Source organism: Panulirus ornatus, chromosome 4 (assembly GCF_036320965.1).
Source record: "Panulirus ornatus isolate Po-2019 chromosome 4, ASM3632096v1, whole genome shotgun sequence".
Classification (NCBI taxonomy): domain Eukaryota; kingdom Metazoa; phylum Arthropoda; class Malacostraca; order Decapoda; family Palinuridae; genus Panulirus; species Panulirus ornatus.
Window position 1 is genome coordinate 66,901,191 of NC_092227.1, and position 16,061 is coordinate 66,917,251.

Below are 16,061 nucleotides of genomic sequence, written 5' to 3' on the forward strand. Positions count from 1 at the left end.
ATGATAGTGGAGAATGTTCAAGAGATGGAGGATCCATGAGTGTAAAACTCCCTCCCCATACAATACAAAACTACACAGCATGGAAATAAAACAAATCAAGTATGAAGCACATTTAGGAAGGGGTGATCATTTAGTACTTGATTTTGACTAGGTGGTGGAGGAGGATGCAACAGCAGGATCAAAGTAAAAGACCCTAAGAAGAAATACAGTCAAGGTAACTATGAAGAGCTAATCAAGTTCTTTCAGTGTGCAGACTTAGAAACCCAGCTGAACAAAAAGAGTACAGAACAGTGCTATAGGAGGTTCTGTGAGACCTACTAAGGAGTCAGGATATAGGTGCCATGGGATACCAAAAGAGAGAAGGAAAAATAAATTGGAAAGAGATATGGTTCAACATAAAATGCCAAAAAGTGAAAAAAATCCTGGGATACAGTATGAAAGAGGTACAAAAATAATTGTAGCTGGCTAGGATTAGAAATGGTACAGGAGAGCAACAAATGAGTACTGCAAGGTCAGGTGGGGGAGCAGAGAGATTCTGAAAAGACCATTGTGACATGGCAAAAGACAACCAAAAGCTTTTCCATAAGTTTAGGAGCAAACTTTTGATTAAAGAACAATGAATTAGATCAAAGGACTCAGAGTGGAAGAACTCTTGAGGAAGGCAGGGAAATATGCAAGAAGATTAATGACAAATTCAAAAGCATTTTCATAATGCAGGATAATAATATTCCAATATTAAAAAGGTGGAAGGAGGCAGAAGTCTTGGAAAGTATAAAGATTAGCTGAAATAACATACTGCTCATAAGGACACTGGAGGAGGGGGCAGATGTGAAGAGGACAAACATCATGCCTATCTTTAAGAAAGGAGGCCAGAAAATTGCACTGAACTACTGGTCTGTTTCATAGACTAGTGTTGTTTGCAAAACACTTTAAAAGATAATCAGAAAATAAATGAATGATTACTACAAAGGAGAAACTTCTAAAGTCGGAGGGAACACAGCTTTAGAGAAAAGAAGTCCTGCATCATTAAACTGTTAGACTTTTTTGATAGGGTAAGCTTGATCTTAGATGAAAAAGACAGATGGGTAGACTGTGCTCCTAAACTGTTAGATACCCTTTGACACTACATCCTATTTGAGGTTGAGTGAGAAATAAGACCTACAGGTGAGAAAATTTTAAAACCATCATGGATGAATAGGAGAATAGAAGGACTAATTCACTGAAAGAAGAAAACATAGAGGAAATTCAAATTAATGGGAACTGATGAAAATCACCAGGAATTAATCAAAATCCAAAGAGAGTGTAAGAAGGTCATAAGACAAAGTAAGCGTGATGAAGAAAAAAGAATATCCTTGAAAGTTTAGAATAATCCTAAGGAATTCTTCAAATACATAAGGCAAAGGAAGACAGTAAAGAAGGAATTAGACCATTACGAAACAAACTATTTAACAACTGAAGAAACATCTAGAACACTGCAACCAATGAAAATGTTTCAAGGGTTTTATGAAGAAGAGTTAAAGGTTAGAGAAATAAAGAGCTCTGAAGTACTTAAATACCTGGAAGAATTAAATCCTAATTAAATCTTTTACATGACTATCAATTAGTATGTAACCCAATTATGCCTGGTGACCATCTTCCTTCTCACATATGCATACATGAGCATGCCCTTCTTTTTAAACCAGGTATTCCCAAACACCAGTCCATTTACAGCACATAATTCAACAAGCTGTTCATTTCCATTCACACTACTGAATACCCCACCCCTGCGCTCCGACAATACCTTCGAATTCCACACCTTCAGATTTAAATCAACCATCACTAGTACCTAGTCTTGTGCATCAAAATTGCTGATGCACTCAATCAGCTGTTCCCAAAACACTTGCCTCATGATCTCTCTTCTCATGGCCAGGTGCATAAGCACTAATAATCACCCATCTATTGCCATCCACTTACATTTTCACCCATATCAGTCTAAAGCTCACTTCCTTACTCTTTTACACACTCCCACAACCCCTGCTTCGGCAGTACTGCTACCCCTTCCTTTGCTCATGTTCTTTCACCAACCCTTGACTTTACTCCTTAGACATTTCCAAAAACTTTCTTCCCCTTTACCTTGAGTGATGTTTCACTCAGAGATGGAACATCCACATTTCTCTCCTCAAATATACTACCTATCTTTCCTTTCTTCTCATCTTAGTTGCATCCACACACATTTAGACACCCCCACCTGAGCCTTTAATGAGGATGAACACTCCCAGCTTAGCTTCTTTTTCTGTACTGTCTTATAGAAATTAAACTGAAGGAAGGTGAGGTTTTCCAGCTCCCCCACTCTCATCCCTTTTAGTCACCTTCTAAGACACATATGATATGTGGAGGTAGAATTCTTTCTCCCCTATGTACACACAACATATTTCTCTAATAAAAAAAGGCACTCATATCTGTCTGTTCCCAGAAAGCTGACATGACAAGGAAGTTACCAGATGTATGGCTACTAACCCCCATACACAGTTGCCAATGACTCATCCATTTCCTTGGCAAGACAAAAATTGCTTGCTGCTAGGATGATACATTTCCAGGAAAACATCTTCTTGTTCGGACAGAAGGCTTTGCTGGTAATATGGGAGGTATGAAGAGGAAAATTGTGGGGATATAGTATGGCTGAGTCATTAAACCAAAGAAAAATGTCAATGCATTGTTCAGGGTGGGGTGGGCAGGAAGGGAAGAGTGGTGATGTGAGGGATGGTGTAGAAGCCAGGGAGGAAGAAAGTGGTGGAAGAGACGGAGAGTGCGGTGGCCTGAGGAGGAAGGGGTAGCAGACAGGGAAGATCACTGTGATGGTGAGGGAGGGTGTGGTGGCCACAATGGTGGTGAAGGTGTGATAGCTAGGGAAGGAGGAAGTTGTAGTGGTAAGGGGTGGTGTGGTGGCCAGGAGGGGGGGGTGTGATGGTGAGGGAGTGTGAAGTGGCAATGGAGGAAGGGAAAGATAGTGGTGAGGGAGCATGTGGTAGCCAGGTTGGTAGGAAGTAGTGGTGGTGAGGGATGTAGTGGTAGCTCTCCACAAGTGCAACATGAGGTCTTTGTACAAGTCAACATTACTGAACATTTCATGGAAATCAAGTGAACAGCTACTGAGCTATGTACTGCAGAAAACAATATAAATATAGAAAATGAAGAGCAAAACAACTTCTAGTTAAAATCCCGGAGCACCTAACAAGAAAAATATAACAATAACAATAATCATGTTGGTAATAATAATGATGATAATATAAGATCAACAATAAAAAGCTAAAGTACTGCATTTAGGTGACAGATCAATACAAAGAAATTGTAAAAATTTTCAAAACAATAAATCATATATTGCACCATGCAGGCAAGGAGAATTCAGCCTTGCTCTGACAGACATGACTATGTTGTTATAAGTATTCAAGCGCTTGCATATTCTATATTTCTTGAAATTGCCCCTTAAAAAACTATACAGAAACTTCAAGTACTTAACTATTAAATATAATTTTCAGAAGAGGGTGGCTTACCTGAAAAAGCATCCACGTTGAACAAATAGTAAGAGAAAAAATCCACAACTGATGATGAACTTATCAGTATCGACAAGAGGGGAGTGGTATAAGCAATGAACTAGACTGAATGAAAGGCTTCATGATGAATTCATCATGCTCGTCCAAAGAGAGTGAAGTATAACATGATCACTTTTTCCACCTAGTATACCATATTTGATATACTTTGTATCCATGCTTGTATATGTGAAGATAGGGTCTAGTAATGAGGGTGTACCTGTCCTCATCTAACTACCCACACTGACATTCTGATAAATTTTTTTTTCATAAACCCACTTTAAGAACTTGTGTCACCACAAGGAGCCAAATTTCTCCAGTTTATCTCTCTATGACTGAACCCCCTTCAATCAGTACTTTACCGTCTCTGAGAAGTGTGCATTTTACTACTTCATGTACCAACCTTATTGTTCTTTTATTGTTATCATTGTAAATCTGGGTTGTTAAAATTCTTTAAAGAATCATGTAATATCAACATTACTTGCACTTCTTTGCCACATTTATCCTTCCCTTTATAATTTGCCCAAATGGACTGTTTACTACTATGTTCTCAAACTTATAATCAACTCTTACTAGGAGAGCCAATCCTCCTCCTCCTTTGTCTTCTACTTCACTCCTTACTTAAGTGAGATCTCATGTCTTTCACCAGCTCTATTTCCACAACTCCAACAACACATGTGTTTTCCCCTATATGATCCTTATGTTCCAGCTGTTTATCATTTACTACTATGAGGGTGTGCATGTGTTTTGTGAATCTGCATGTGCATGGCAGGCCGGGAAAGCAGCCTCCCTAAATCCTTCCCTAAATCAGATATTTTCTTTTGGTTTTTCTTTTTGCAGTTGCCTTTCAGTTCTATGTCATGCTTGGTAAGCCTCTGAATACATATACACATTTTCATATTAATTTTCTTGTCCTTGAAACTGTCTATAAGCCAGACCTTGAATTACATTATACCACTACTTCTTACTGAGAAATAAGCATATCAATAAAATAAGCTGTCAGACTGCTTAGAGTTCTACCAAGTTACTTGTTACTCAAATTATTCACTTGACACTATTTGGCGCCCATGCAGGGATGCATATTCAAATACTCCAGCAATGTGCTACTCTGACAGTCTTCCTCAAAACAATACATTCTCTCATGAATAACAAGGCCGTAGGCCAATGTTCCAAGCAGTGACAAAACATTTCCATGCAAAACACAGGTATCTGGGGATACAGCTAACACAACACTTGATTAGGTACATTCAGCTATGAAAAAAGGATTCACTAACAGTCTATATGGTGACGTACATGCATAGTAGTAGTACTGGGAAACAGCAGTAGCCGAGGAGCAGACTGATAACGTATCACAGTCGAGAGACCCTCGCTCCACAGTAATGGTGAGTGTGCCTAAGGGGAACCCAGGAAATGCTCAGTTATAAGAAAGGGAACAGCAGGGGCCAAAATAATTTCATGTTATATGGGTAAAGGGGCAGTAAGCCATACACACAGTTTACTTCCACTCCAAAGCTTTGGAATCTGTGTAAATCATCAACATGACAGTGGTGAAACACACTGGAGGACAAATAACTTTCACAAAGGATTACTATACCCTATCACAACATGGGAATGTAATAAAACTATATATTTACCTACATCAAGTTGCCTTCACCCAAATGCAAAACAGGAAAGTACACTACATGCATTAATTCTCTAAATCATATTGTGCATTGAACATCTAAACTCCACACTTTAAGTACTGAGTACCAATTAGGAATTCTGAAGCAACATCAACTGAAGAATTATTCATGTCTAGTTACCAAGTAACTTGCATCAAAATATGAAAATGTATGAAAACGATAACAGATGCCTTACCATATATACAAATGGAGAAAGTAAAAGTAGCAAAGGATGAATAGACAAAAAGACAGATTAAAAAGGAACAAAGAGATTGAGAAATGAAAAACAGTAAGAGAATGGATACAAAACCTCAAGATGGAAGCAGTATGAGTCTAAGAGATAGCTTAATCTGGTGAATGAAAACTTGCTTTCCGTCTAGTGTATGATGACACCTTATGCTGTAGATATTGTCTCTCCAATCTGGGGATGCCTTAATGCAAGAAGACATTTTTCTACCTTTTCATCACAGATGATGGAATGATGTACTATGAATTAGATTCACATCCTTACTATTACCTTTTTGACCCACTCACCCTCCTTTTCAACCCTACAATAACTTTGGGCATCCATTCCATTTTTTATCCATGCAGAAAATGCATCTTCCTTCAGCTTATCTTTTTTAAAATATTCCTAAAACTGTCATGGAAACTCACATGGGAAATAGCAAACATGTATGAATGGAAAAGAAAAACTACTGGGCTCAGGCAGGCATCCTTTAATTACTCTGATATTTCATGTAATTGTGTTTCATTGGCTCCTGCAAGTTATAACTAAAACTCTGAAGGTTTCTGTTATTCTATGCAGCTTCAGCCCTACCAAAAATTTCCTCAGCCTTGTATCTCCCAACTTCCTCATGAGAATTCCTCAAATTTGGAAAACCTCCCTCTCTTGCATTAATACCACTGCTTTAATTCTTCACACCAACCAGTCTCCTCCAAGCAACATTAATGTTTCCATCCCCATTGCATTAAGCATAATGAGAATTATAAGTTCTTGGAGAACTTTTGTCATAAACAGAAATAACAATGTATGTACTAACCTGACATTCTTAATTGTCAATTGTATCCTGAATTTTCTTAGAACACTTTGGTTGCACTCTGGGAACAGAAACCAGGCACTGTAACTATGGTAAACATCATCCTCTATTACTTATGCACAGGCTTACCTGAAAAAATAACTGGGTGCTGTTCCACTCACACTACAGAATTCAGCTGCTTTGTGCCAATCTGTAGCTTAATAAACATTTTTTGGTATAAGTACCAAAATCATTCTTGCATTATTAAGGTTCTTAGTGGTTATGCTAAAAAAACGTGTTGGGTAGCTTTTAGTTTTCTGCATCAGCATTTCAGCTGAAAATCACCTATTCTGATAAAATCATGGATTAAGCTCACTTTTTTGGTAAACTGAAAATGCCAACTCTCTTAATGTGGGAAGTATTTCTGAGATATGCTAAGCTCCATAAGCATCTGGTGATCAACCAAATGCTGGAGGATGGAAGGATAATTCAAATGACTACAAAGAGACACATACACAAGAGATGCTTCAACAGAACTCCAGGTGAACACTGAATAGCAGACTACATGGATCATTGCTTAGGATAAACTTCAATCACATATTAATCCTAAATTTTGCCAGCAACCTGGAAGACAGGTGAAATAAGCATAAGTTACCCCTGCTGATTCCCTCCCTAAACAGCAGACATATAAGAAATGCTTCTGCATCAGCTGTGTCATATATTTCATTTAAATCTGTCCTTGACAGGCTCACATCTATGCAATGAACAGAAATTTCTCATTTTTGAAAGTTATGAACATGTAACAAGCAGCACTAAATCATACTGTAGCCAGTGATGTATTATCCAGCACATCATCTGATTTCAGCTTTTCTATTCATCTATATGCAGTTCAAGAAATCCCAGTGCTTCATATTACAGTATATCCAGAACAAATCAACCAAACAATAGAAACCAGAGATATGGTAAGATGAATGGATATTATTCAAAAGTGATCTTGTTCATTTCTAGTCCCTCAAAATTTGAATTTCTTCACTAAATTCATGTTACCATACTTTAGACTGGAGTCTGTATTCTGTGAAGCAGATACCTTAACAGCTTTGTATACACATTACATCAACAGCAGTGTCCCTCAAGGTTCTGTCCTGTCCCCTACACTTTTCCTCCTTTTTTTTTTGAAGATTTCCTCTTCTCCATATGTTATCAAATGCACTCATAAGCTGATGACTCAACACTGCAGTCATCCAAATCCTTCAATTCTGCTCCTTTTTCTCTCACTCAATCTACACCTTGTCTTGACACAGCTTCCTCAATAAACTTAGACTTGCACAGGATATCTCAGTGGGGTAGACAAAACCTAGTCAAGTTTAATGCCTCCAAGACTCTGTTTCCACCTATCTCTCTATCAAAAACTCCTTACAACTCTCGTCTCTCCTTTGGCGGTTCTGTAATTCCACCTCATGACTCAATGAATATATTTGGTATTACTGTAACATCCACTCTTTCTCAGAAACTCTACATTACAAGAATGGCAAAGTCAGCCACTGAGAAACTGGGTGTCCTGTTTAGATGCCAAAACTTCTTTTCTTCTAAACAGTTGCTCCGTTTATACAAAGGATTAATTCATCCTTGTATGGAGTACTGCTCTCACATCTGGGGTGGTTCTAGCTCTGCATCCATACTAGACAAAGTTGAGCCAAAAGTGGTCCAACTTATAAAATGTCCCAGGCTAACTTCCAAACCTGACCCTCTTGTCCTACACGGCAATGTTGGTTCCCTTTCCCTCTTCTATAGGTATGACTTTGGTTTTTGCTCCCAAGAGCAGGCTGTTTGTGTAACCACACCACTCTTTAGACCATGCAATACTTGGCAAGCAGCTGTGTCACATGATTACTGTGAGGCCTACATGTCGTGGCTCTAGAAATCTCTACCTTCTCATGTCTGGCACATTTTAAAATTTTTTTCACATCCTCCAAAATTCTTAATTACATTCCCTTGTCTTTTCATTTTCCCTCTCAAAGACAGGTTTATCACTTCCTCCAAAATTCTTATTACTTTTCCTTGTCTTCCTTTTTCCCTTTCATAATTCTCTATATATTTCAATTAAGGCCCAACCTTGATGTGGACTTTTGTCCATGACTGGAGCCTTCAAAAAAGAGAAAAAAAAAGTAAAAAAGTGGACTATTTCACTTTACTATATTTGGAGTTGAAATGGGTATTAAACTCCATGGTCTAATATAACGAAAGTGTTTCCTTTTTGAAGATGAGTTATGAACAGATCATTGTTACTTGTCTCCTTTCTATCAATTTTATTTATTTTTATTTTATTTTGCTTTGTCGCTGTCTCCCGCGTTAGCGAGGTAGCGCAAGGAAACAGACGAAAGAATGGCCCAACCCACCCACATACACATGTATATACATACACGTCCACACACGCAAATATACATACCTATACATCTCAATGTACACATATGTATGTACACACACAGACATATACATATATACACATGTTGGAAAGGATCACAATTTTGCGCGTGATCAAGATATTCCTATGAGTCCACAGGTAAAATGTTTACCAAATGGCGTCCTAGCTTCGTCTCTTCGATGTATATCAACTGACTGTTATATTTCTCTCTTGTGTCTCCCCTAATGATGTGATCATTACACGAAAGTGCACTTGGGAACTTTTCGTATTTCATTTTCGCCGTGGACTCTTAGGAATATACACATGTACATAATTCATACTGTCTGCCTTTATCTATTCCCATCGCCACCTCGCCACACATGGAATAACAACCCCCTCCCCCCTCCTGTGTGCGAGGTAGCACTAGGAAAAGATAACAAAGGCCCCATTCGTTCACACTCAGTCTCTAGCTGTCATGTAATAATGCACCAAAACCACAGCTCCCTTTCCACATCCAGGCCCCACAGAACTTTCCATGGTTTACCCCAGACGCTTCACATGCCCTGGTTCAATCCATTGACAGCACGTCGACCCCGGTATACCACATTGTTCCAATTAACTCTATTCCTTGCCTGCCTTTCACCCTCCTGCATGTTCAGGCCCCAATCACTCAAAATCTTTTTCACTCCATCTTTCCACCTCCAATTTGGTCTCCCACTTCCCCTCGTTCCCTCCACCTCTGACACATATATCCTCTTGGTCAATTTTTCCTCACTCATTCTCTCCATGTGACCAAACCATTTCAAAACACCCTCTTCTGCTCTCTCAACCACACTCTTTTTATTTCCACACATCTCTCTTACCCTTACATTACTTACTCGATCAAACCACCTCACACCACATATTGTCCTCAAACATCTCATTTCCAGCACATCCACCCTCCTACGCACAACTCTATCCATAGCCCACGCCTCGCAACCATACAACATTGTTGGAACCACTATTCCTTCAAACATACCCATTTTTGCTTTCCGAGATAATGTTCTCGACTTCCAAACATTCTTCAAGGCTCCCAGAATTTTCGCCCCCTCCCCCACCCTATGATTCACTTCCGCTTCCATGGTTCCATCTGCTGCCAGATCCACTTCCAGATATCTAAAACACTTTACTTCCTCCAGTTTTTCTCCATTCAAACTTACCTCCCAATTGACTTGACCCTCAACCCTACTGTACCTAATAACCTTGCTCTTATTCACATTTACTCTTAACTTTCTTCTTTCACACACTTTACCAAACTCAGTCACCAGCTTCTGCAGTTTCTCACATGAATCAGCCACCAGCGCTGTATCATCAGCAAACAACAACTGACTCACTTCCCAAGCTCTCTCATCCACAACAGACTGCATACTTGCCCCTCTTTCCAAAACTCTTGCATTCACCTCCCTAACAACCCCATCCATAAACAAATTAAACAACCATGGAGACATCACACACCCCTGCCGCAAACGTACATTCACTGACAACCAATCACTTTCCTCTCTTCCTACACGTACACATGCCTTACATCCTCGATAAAAACTTTTCACTGCTTCTAACAACTTGCCTCCCACACCATATATTGCTGACTAGTCTCCCAGGTCAACTGCACCTTCATCAGCTAATTTTTTTTTTACTGCATCATTGTATCGATGGGTTATCACCAATCTTTTTTTTCAAGGTGATTATATTTCAGGGATTTATTCTGATTTGGTACTTAACAAGTGTACTGAAGGACCTCAGATTTAAAGTGGAGAATATCTATCAATACCACTGCCTCAGCAATAAGCCTTCAATGGTAAAACTTTCTATAAGACGCTTTTAATACATCCATCAGATGACTGATGATAAGGACAACTAATGACCTTAACTGAGAGTGCCTGGGAAGCAGAAGACAGCAAATGTTACAACAGAATATTTGGCTGTGATGTGGTTAACAAAGGAAATTCTGTTTCTGTAGAGTAATTTGGCAGGAAGTGTAAGAAAAATTTCTGAAATTATATGGATGTCAAATTGAGACTTACAATAACTATGAGGAATTACAGCACCTACAGCTAAACAAATATGGTGTCAAGTGATGAAAAAGATCTAACACTTACTGGGATTTGTGATATCTGATGTTTATTTTACTACTCATTATCACAGTCGTACAATGGTATGGTTACAACTAGCTATCCTCATTCCTGCAAAGCCTTCTATGTGACAGAAGTAAAACTACAGTACAAGGACCTCTTGATTTACACAAAATTTTTATTCTTAAAAAGTGGTGCCATGAATAAAAAATGCATGAATCAAATAATGTAAAGTAATGGAGAGTATGTTTTTTTTCTTTTGTCAATAAGACAATACAGAATATATATACCAGTGAAAAACTACAGTATACATGTACCAGGAAATATAAAATATTGTAATATGCAGTGAAGGGCGCAAATGGGGAGGTGATAACAAGTAGTGGTGATGTGAGAAGGAGATGGAGTGAGTATTTTGAAGGTTTGTTGAATGTGTTTGATGATAGAGTGGCAGATATAGGGTGTTTTGGTCGAGGTGGTGTGCAAAGTGAGAGGGTTAGGGAAAATGATTTGGTAAACAGAGAAGAGGTAGTAAAAGCTTTGCGGAAGATGAAAGCCGGCAAGGCAGCAGGTTTGGATGGTATTGCAGTGGAATTTATTAAAAAAGGGGGTGACTGTATTGTTGACTGGTTGGTAAGGTTATTTAATGTATGTATGACTCATGGGGAGGTGCCTGAGGATTGGCGGAATGCGTGCATAGTGCCATTGTACAAAGGCAAAGGGGATAAGAGTGAGTGCTCAAATTACAGAGGTATAAGTTTGTTGAGTATTCCTGGTAAATTATATGGGAGGATATTGATTGAGAGGGTGAAGGCATGTACAGAGCAGCAGATTGGGGAAGAGCAGTGTGGTTTCAGAAGTGGTAGAGGATGTGTGGATCAGGTGTTTGCTTTGAAGTATGTATGTGAGAAATACTTAGAAAAGCAAATGGATTTGTATGTAGCATTTATGGATCTGGAGAAGGCATATGATAGAGTTGATAGAGATGCTCTGTGGAAGGTATTAAGAATATATGGTGTGGGAGGTAAGTTGTTAGAAGCAGTGAAAAGTTTTTATCGAGGATGTAAGGCATGTGTACGTGTAGGAAGAGAGGAAAGTGATTGGTTCTCAGTGAATGTAGGTTTGCGGCAGGGGTGTGTGATGTCTCCATGGTTGTTTAATTTGTTTATGGATGGGGTTGTTAGGGAGGTGAATGCAAGAGTTTTGGAAAGAGGGGCAAGTATGAAGTCTGTTGGGGATGAGAGAGCTTGGGAAGTGAGTCAGTTGTTGTTCACTGATGATACAGCGCTGGTGGCTGATTCATGTGAGAAACTGCAGAAGCTGGTGACTGAATTTGGTAAAGTGTGTGAAAGAAGAAAGTTAAGAGTAAATGTGAATAAGAGCAAGGTTATTAGGTACAGTAGGGTTGAGGGTCAAGTCAATTAGGAGGTGAGTTTGAATGGAGAAAAACTGGAGGAAGTGAAGTGTTTTAGATATCTGGGAGTGGATTTGGCAGCGGATGGAACCATGGAAGCGGAAGTGGATCATAGGGTGGGGGAGGGGGCGAAAATTCTGGGAGCCTTGAAGAATGTGTGGAAGTCGAGAACATTATCTCGGAAAGCAAAAATGGGTATGTTTGAAGGAATAGTGGTTCCAACAATGTTGTATGGTTGCGAGGCGTGGGCTATGGATAGAGTTGTGCGCAGGAGGATGGATGTGCTGGAAATGAGATGTTTGAGGACAATGTGTGGTGTGAGGTGGTTTGATTGAGTAAGTAACGGAAGGGTAAGAGAGATGTGTGGAAATAAAAAGAGCGTGGTTGAGAGAGCAGAAGAGGGTGTTTTGAAATGGTTCGGGCACATGGAGAGAATGAGTGAGGAAAGATTGACCAAGAGAATATATGTGTTGGAGGTGGAGGGAATGAGGAGAAGAGGGAGACCAAATTGGAGGTGGAAAGATGGAGTGAAAAAGATTTTGTGTGATCGGGGCCTGAACATGCAGGAGGGTGAAAGGAGGGCAAGGAATAGAGTGAATTGGAGCGATGTGGTATACCGGGGTTGACGTGCTGTCAGTGGATTGAATCAAGGCATGTGAAGCGTCTGGGGTAAACCATGGAAAGCTGTGTAGGTATGTATATTTGCGTGTGTGGACGTATGTATATACATGTGTATGGGGGTGGGTTGGGCCATTTCTTTCGTCTGTTTCCTTGCGCTACCTCGCAAACGCGGGAGACAGCGACAAAAAAAAAAAAAAAAAAAAAAAAAAAAAATGCATACTGTATAGTGAATCTTATTTATAACAGAAAATAACAAAACTCAATTCCAACACTTATGTTTACTGCTGATCCTGAACTGCTTGCTGGAGCTGATAGAGAGGGAGAAGGTGAGTGGGGGAGTTACTGAGGAAGGATACTTCTGGGTCAGATGACACCAGGTGTGAAAGGTGGTGGTGATGGTTGAATGAGTTCAGCTATTACTTCAACAGATGCTGATAGCTGGTCCTCCTTCAAAAAGATATCTAGCATTGTTTGTTTAGCCTTCACTGTCTTCTCATGGTGGATGGCATGCCTGGGCAGGCATCCTCAGGTAAGCATCAGGTGCCATGTAGGAATGTGTAAGGTGGGTAAAAATGAGATTGGATTACATAAGGTGGGTAACTGATTAAGCACTTGGCCACAAGAAAGATCATGAAGAGATGAGCATTTTGGGAGCAGCTAAGTGTCATCAGCAGTATGATGTGGATTAAAAGATGGTGGTGAAAATAAGTGAGGCTGAAAAAGAGGCTCGAGTGAAGAGATACCAGAAGAGACTGAGTACAGAATAGCAAAAGGTGAGTATCAATAAAGCTATGGATGTGGATGTGAGGAATGGGATGTGTTTACAGAAGCAATACTGGCATATACAAGAGAAGTGTGTGGTATACCAAAGGTGTGGGACAGGCAGGTAAGAAAGGGTACTGAGAGGTGGGATGATGAAGCTGGGAGATGGGCAGGTAAGAAAGGACAGTGAGTGGAAGGATGATGAACTTAAGTTGCTAGTGAAACAGAAATGGGAGGTGTATGAGCATTACTTACAGAGTGAGTAAATGGGAGATGTACATGAGAAAGTGGCAGGAGGGCAAGAAGGTGCAAGAGATGAAAATGGGGGCAAATGAGAATTGGGGTGAGAAGGTATCAGTTAATTTCAAGGAGAATAGAAAAATGCCTTGGAAGAAGGTTAACAGAGTAAAAAAAAAAAAAAAAAAGAGAGAAAAATAGAAACATATCAGAAGGGGGCAAATGAAGTGGTAACAGGCTGAGATGAGGTGAATTGGAGATATGGTGAGCTCTTTGGAGGACTGTTGATTGTTTTTGATGATAAGGGTGCAGATGTAGGGTGTTATGATTGGGAAGGCAGGCAAAGAGAGAATCATGGCAAGCAGCAAGGAGAATAGAAACAAGGTGATGAAAGCCTTCTCTAAGATGAATGTGGCAAGATGGCTAAAGTGAATGGTTTTATAGTTGAATTTCTATATAAAGAAGGTTACTGCATTGTTGATTGGTTATGAAATTCAGTGCATGTATTGATCATGCTGAGATGCTTGAGGAAAGGTGGAATGCTTGAATAGTGCAAGGGGGTCAAAAATGAATGTTCGAATTACAGAAGTAAAAGTTTATCGAGTGTACCTGTTAAGCTGTATGTTAGAGAGGTGCCTGAGAGGGTAATGGCAAGCACAAAGAATCAGAATGAGGAACAATAAGGTATCAGTAATGGATGAGGACGTGTAAATCATAAGGTTGCTTTGAAGAATGTGTCTAGGAACGCTTAAAGGAACAGAAGGATTTGTATGTGGCATTTATAGATCAAGAGAAAACATAAGATAAGGTCAAAACAGATTCTCTATGGAAGGTGTTACAAATATAAGGTGTGGGAGGAAGGTTATTAGAAGCAGTGAGAGGTTTCTATTAAGAGAGTAAGGCATGTGTGTAAGAAGATCAAGAAAAAGGTGAGTGATTCAAGGTCAAGGTGGGTCAGAGGAAGTGGTGTGTCACCATGGCTGTTTATTCTGTTTATGGTTGGGGTGCTGAGGAAGGTAAATGCAAGGCTCTTGGTGGGAGTAGCAGATATGCAGTTGGCTGGGGAAAAGGGGATTCGGGAGGTGAACCAGTTGTTGTTTGCTGGTGATGACAGTGCTGGTGTTAGATTTGAGTGAGAAATTACAAAAGCTGGTGTCTGAATTTGAGTGTGTGAAGGGACAAAGCTAAGAGTAAATGTGAATTACGGCAAGGTTATTACGTTTAACACTAAAATAAAAGTTTATATAGACTGTGAGTTTGAAAGGAGAGATACTGGAGAAAAAGGAGAGTTCTAGACAACTGGGAGTGGATACGGCAGCAAATGGTACCATGGTGGCTGAAGCAAGCCATACAGAAGGTGAGGGGAGTTTTGGGAGCACTGAGGAATGTGTAGAAAGACAGGGCAAAGATAGTTATGTTTGATGGTTTAGTAGTCCTGTCAGTGCTGTAGAGAAGTGAGGAGGGAGCCTTAGACAAAAATGTAAAATATACAGTTAATGTGTTGGAGATGAAATGTTTAAGGACACTTTTGGGAGCACTGAGGAATGTGTAGAAAGAAAGGTAAAGATAGGTATAACTGATGGTATAGTAGTCCTGTCAGTGCTGTAGAGAAGTGAGGAAGAAGCCTTGGACAAAAATGTAAAGGATATAGTTAATGTGTTGGAGATGAAATGTCTAAGGACACTTTTAGGAGCACTGAGGAATTTGCAGAAAGACAGGGCAAAGATAGGTATGTTTGATGGTATAGTAGCCCTGTCAGTGCTGTAGAGAAGTGAGGAGGAAGCCTTAGACAAAAATGTCCATGTGGTATGAGGAGGGTTGATTAAATAAGACTGGGTAATAGAGAGGTTTGGTATGTGAGGATTATGTAAGAAAAAGCTGAAGGACGTGTGCAGAAACAGTTTGGACATATGGAGAGGATGAGTGAGGAAAGGATGAATAAGAGGGTATACAGGTCAAAAGTTGAAGGAAGAAGGACAAGGGAGAAATAAAGAGGAGGTGGAAGATTGGAGTGAAAATGTTTTGATGTCTTCAGATCTGAACATGCAAGAATGTGCAAGGTTTGCAAAGGATAAAGACAAAAAGGCCACATCTGTTCACACTCAGTCTCTAGCTGTCATGAGTTATGTGCCAAAACCACAGCTCCCTATCCAAATCCAGGCCCCACAGTCCTTTCCATGGTTTACCCCAGACGTTTCACATGCCCTGGTTTAGTACATTGACAGCATGTCAACCCCAGTATACCACATCCTTCCAATTCACTCTATTCCTTGCACAC

General features: G+C 39.8%; 1 protein-coding gene across 7 annotated transcripts in view; it reads right to left on the reverse strand.

The window, feature by feature from the left end:
* Positions 1-16,061, reverse strand: part of LOC139766910 (uncharacterized) — a 218,086-nt gene that overhangs the window by 80,637 nt on the left and 121,388 nt on the right. For 6 of the 7 annotated variants that reach the window (XM_071695950.1, XM_071695941.1, XM_071695958.1 and 3 more), the window contains exon 6: positions 4,860-4,958. The exons of the other annotated variant lie outside the window; for it this stretch is intronic. In XM_071695950.1, the coding sequence (XP_071552051.1) occupies positions 4,860-4,958 (99 nt within the window). The remainder of the gene's footprint in view (positions 1-4,859; positions 4,959-16,061) is intronic. 7 annotated transcript variants of the gene reach the window in all.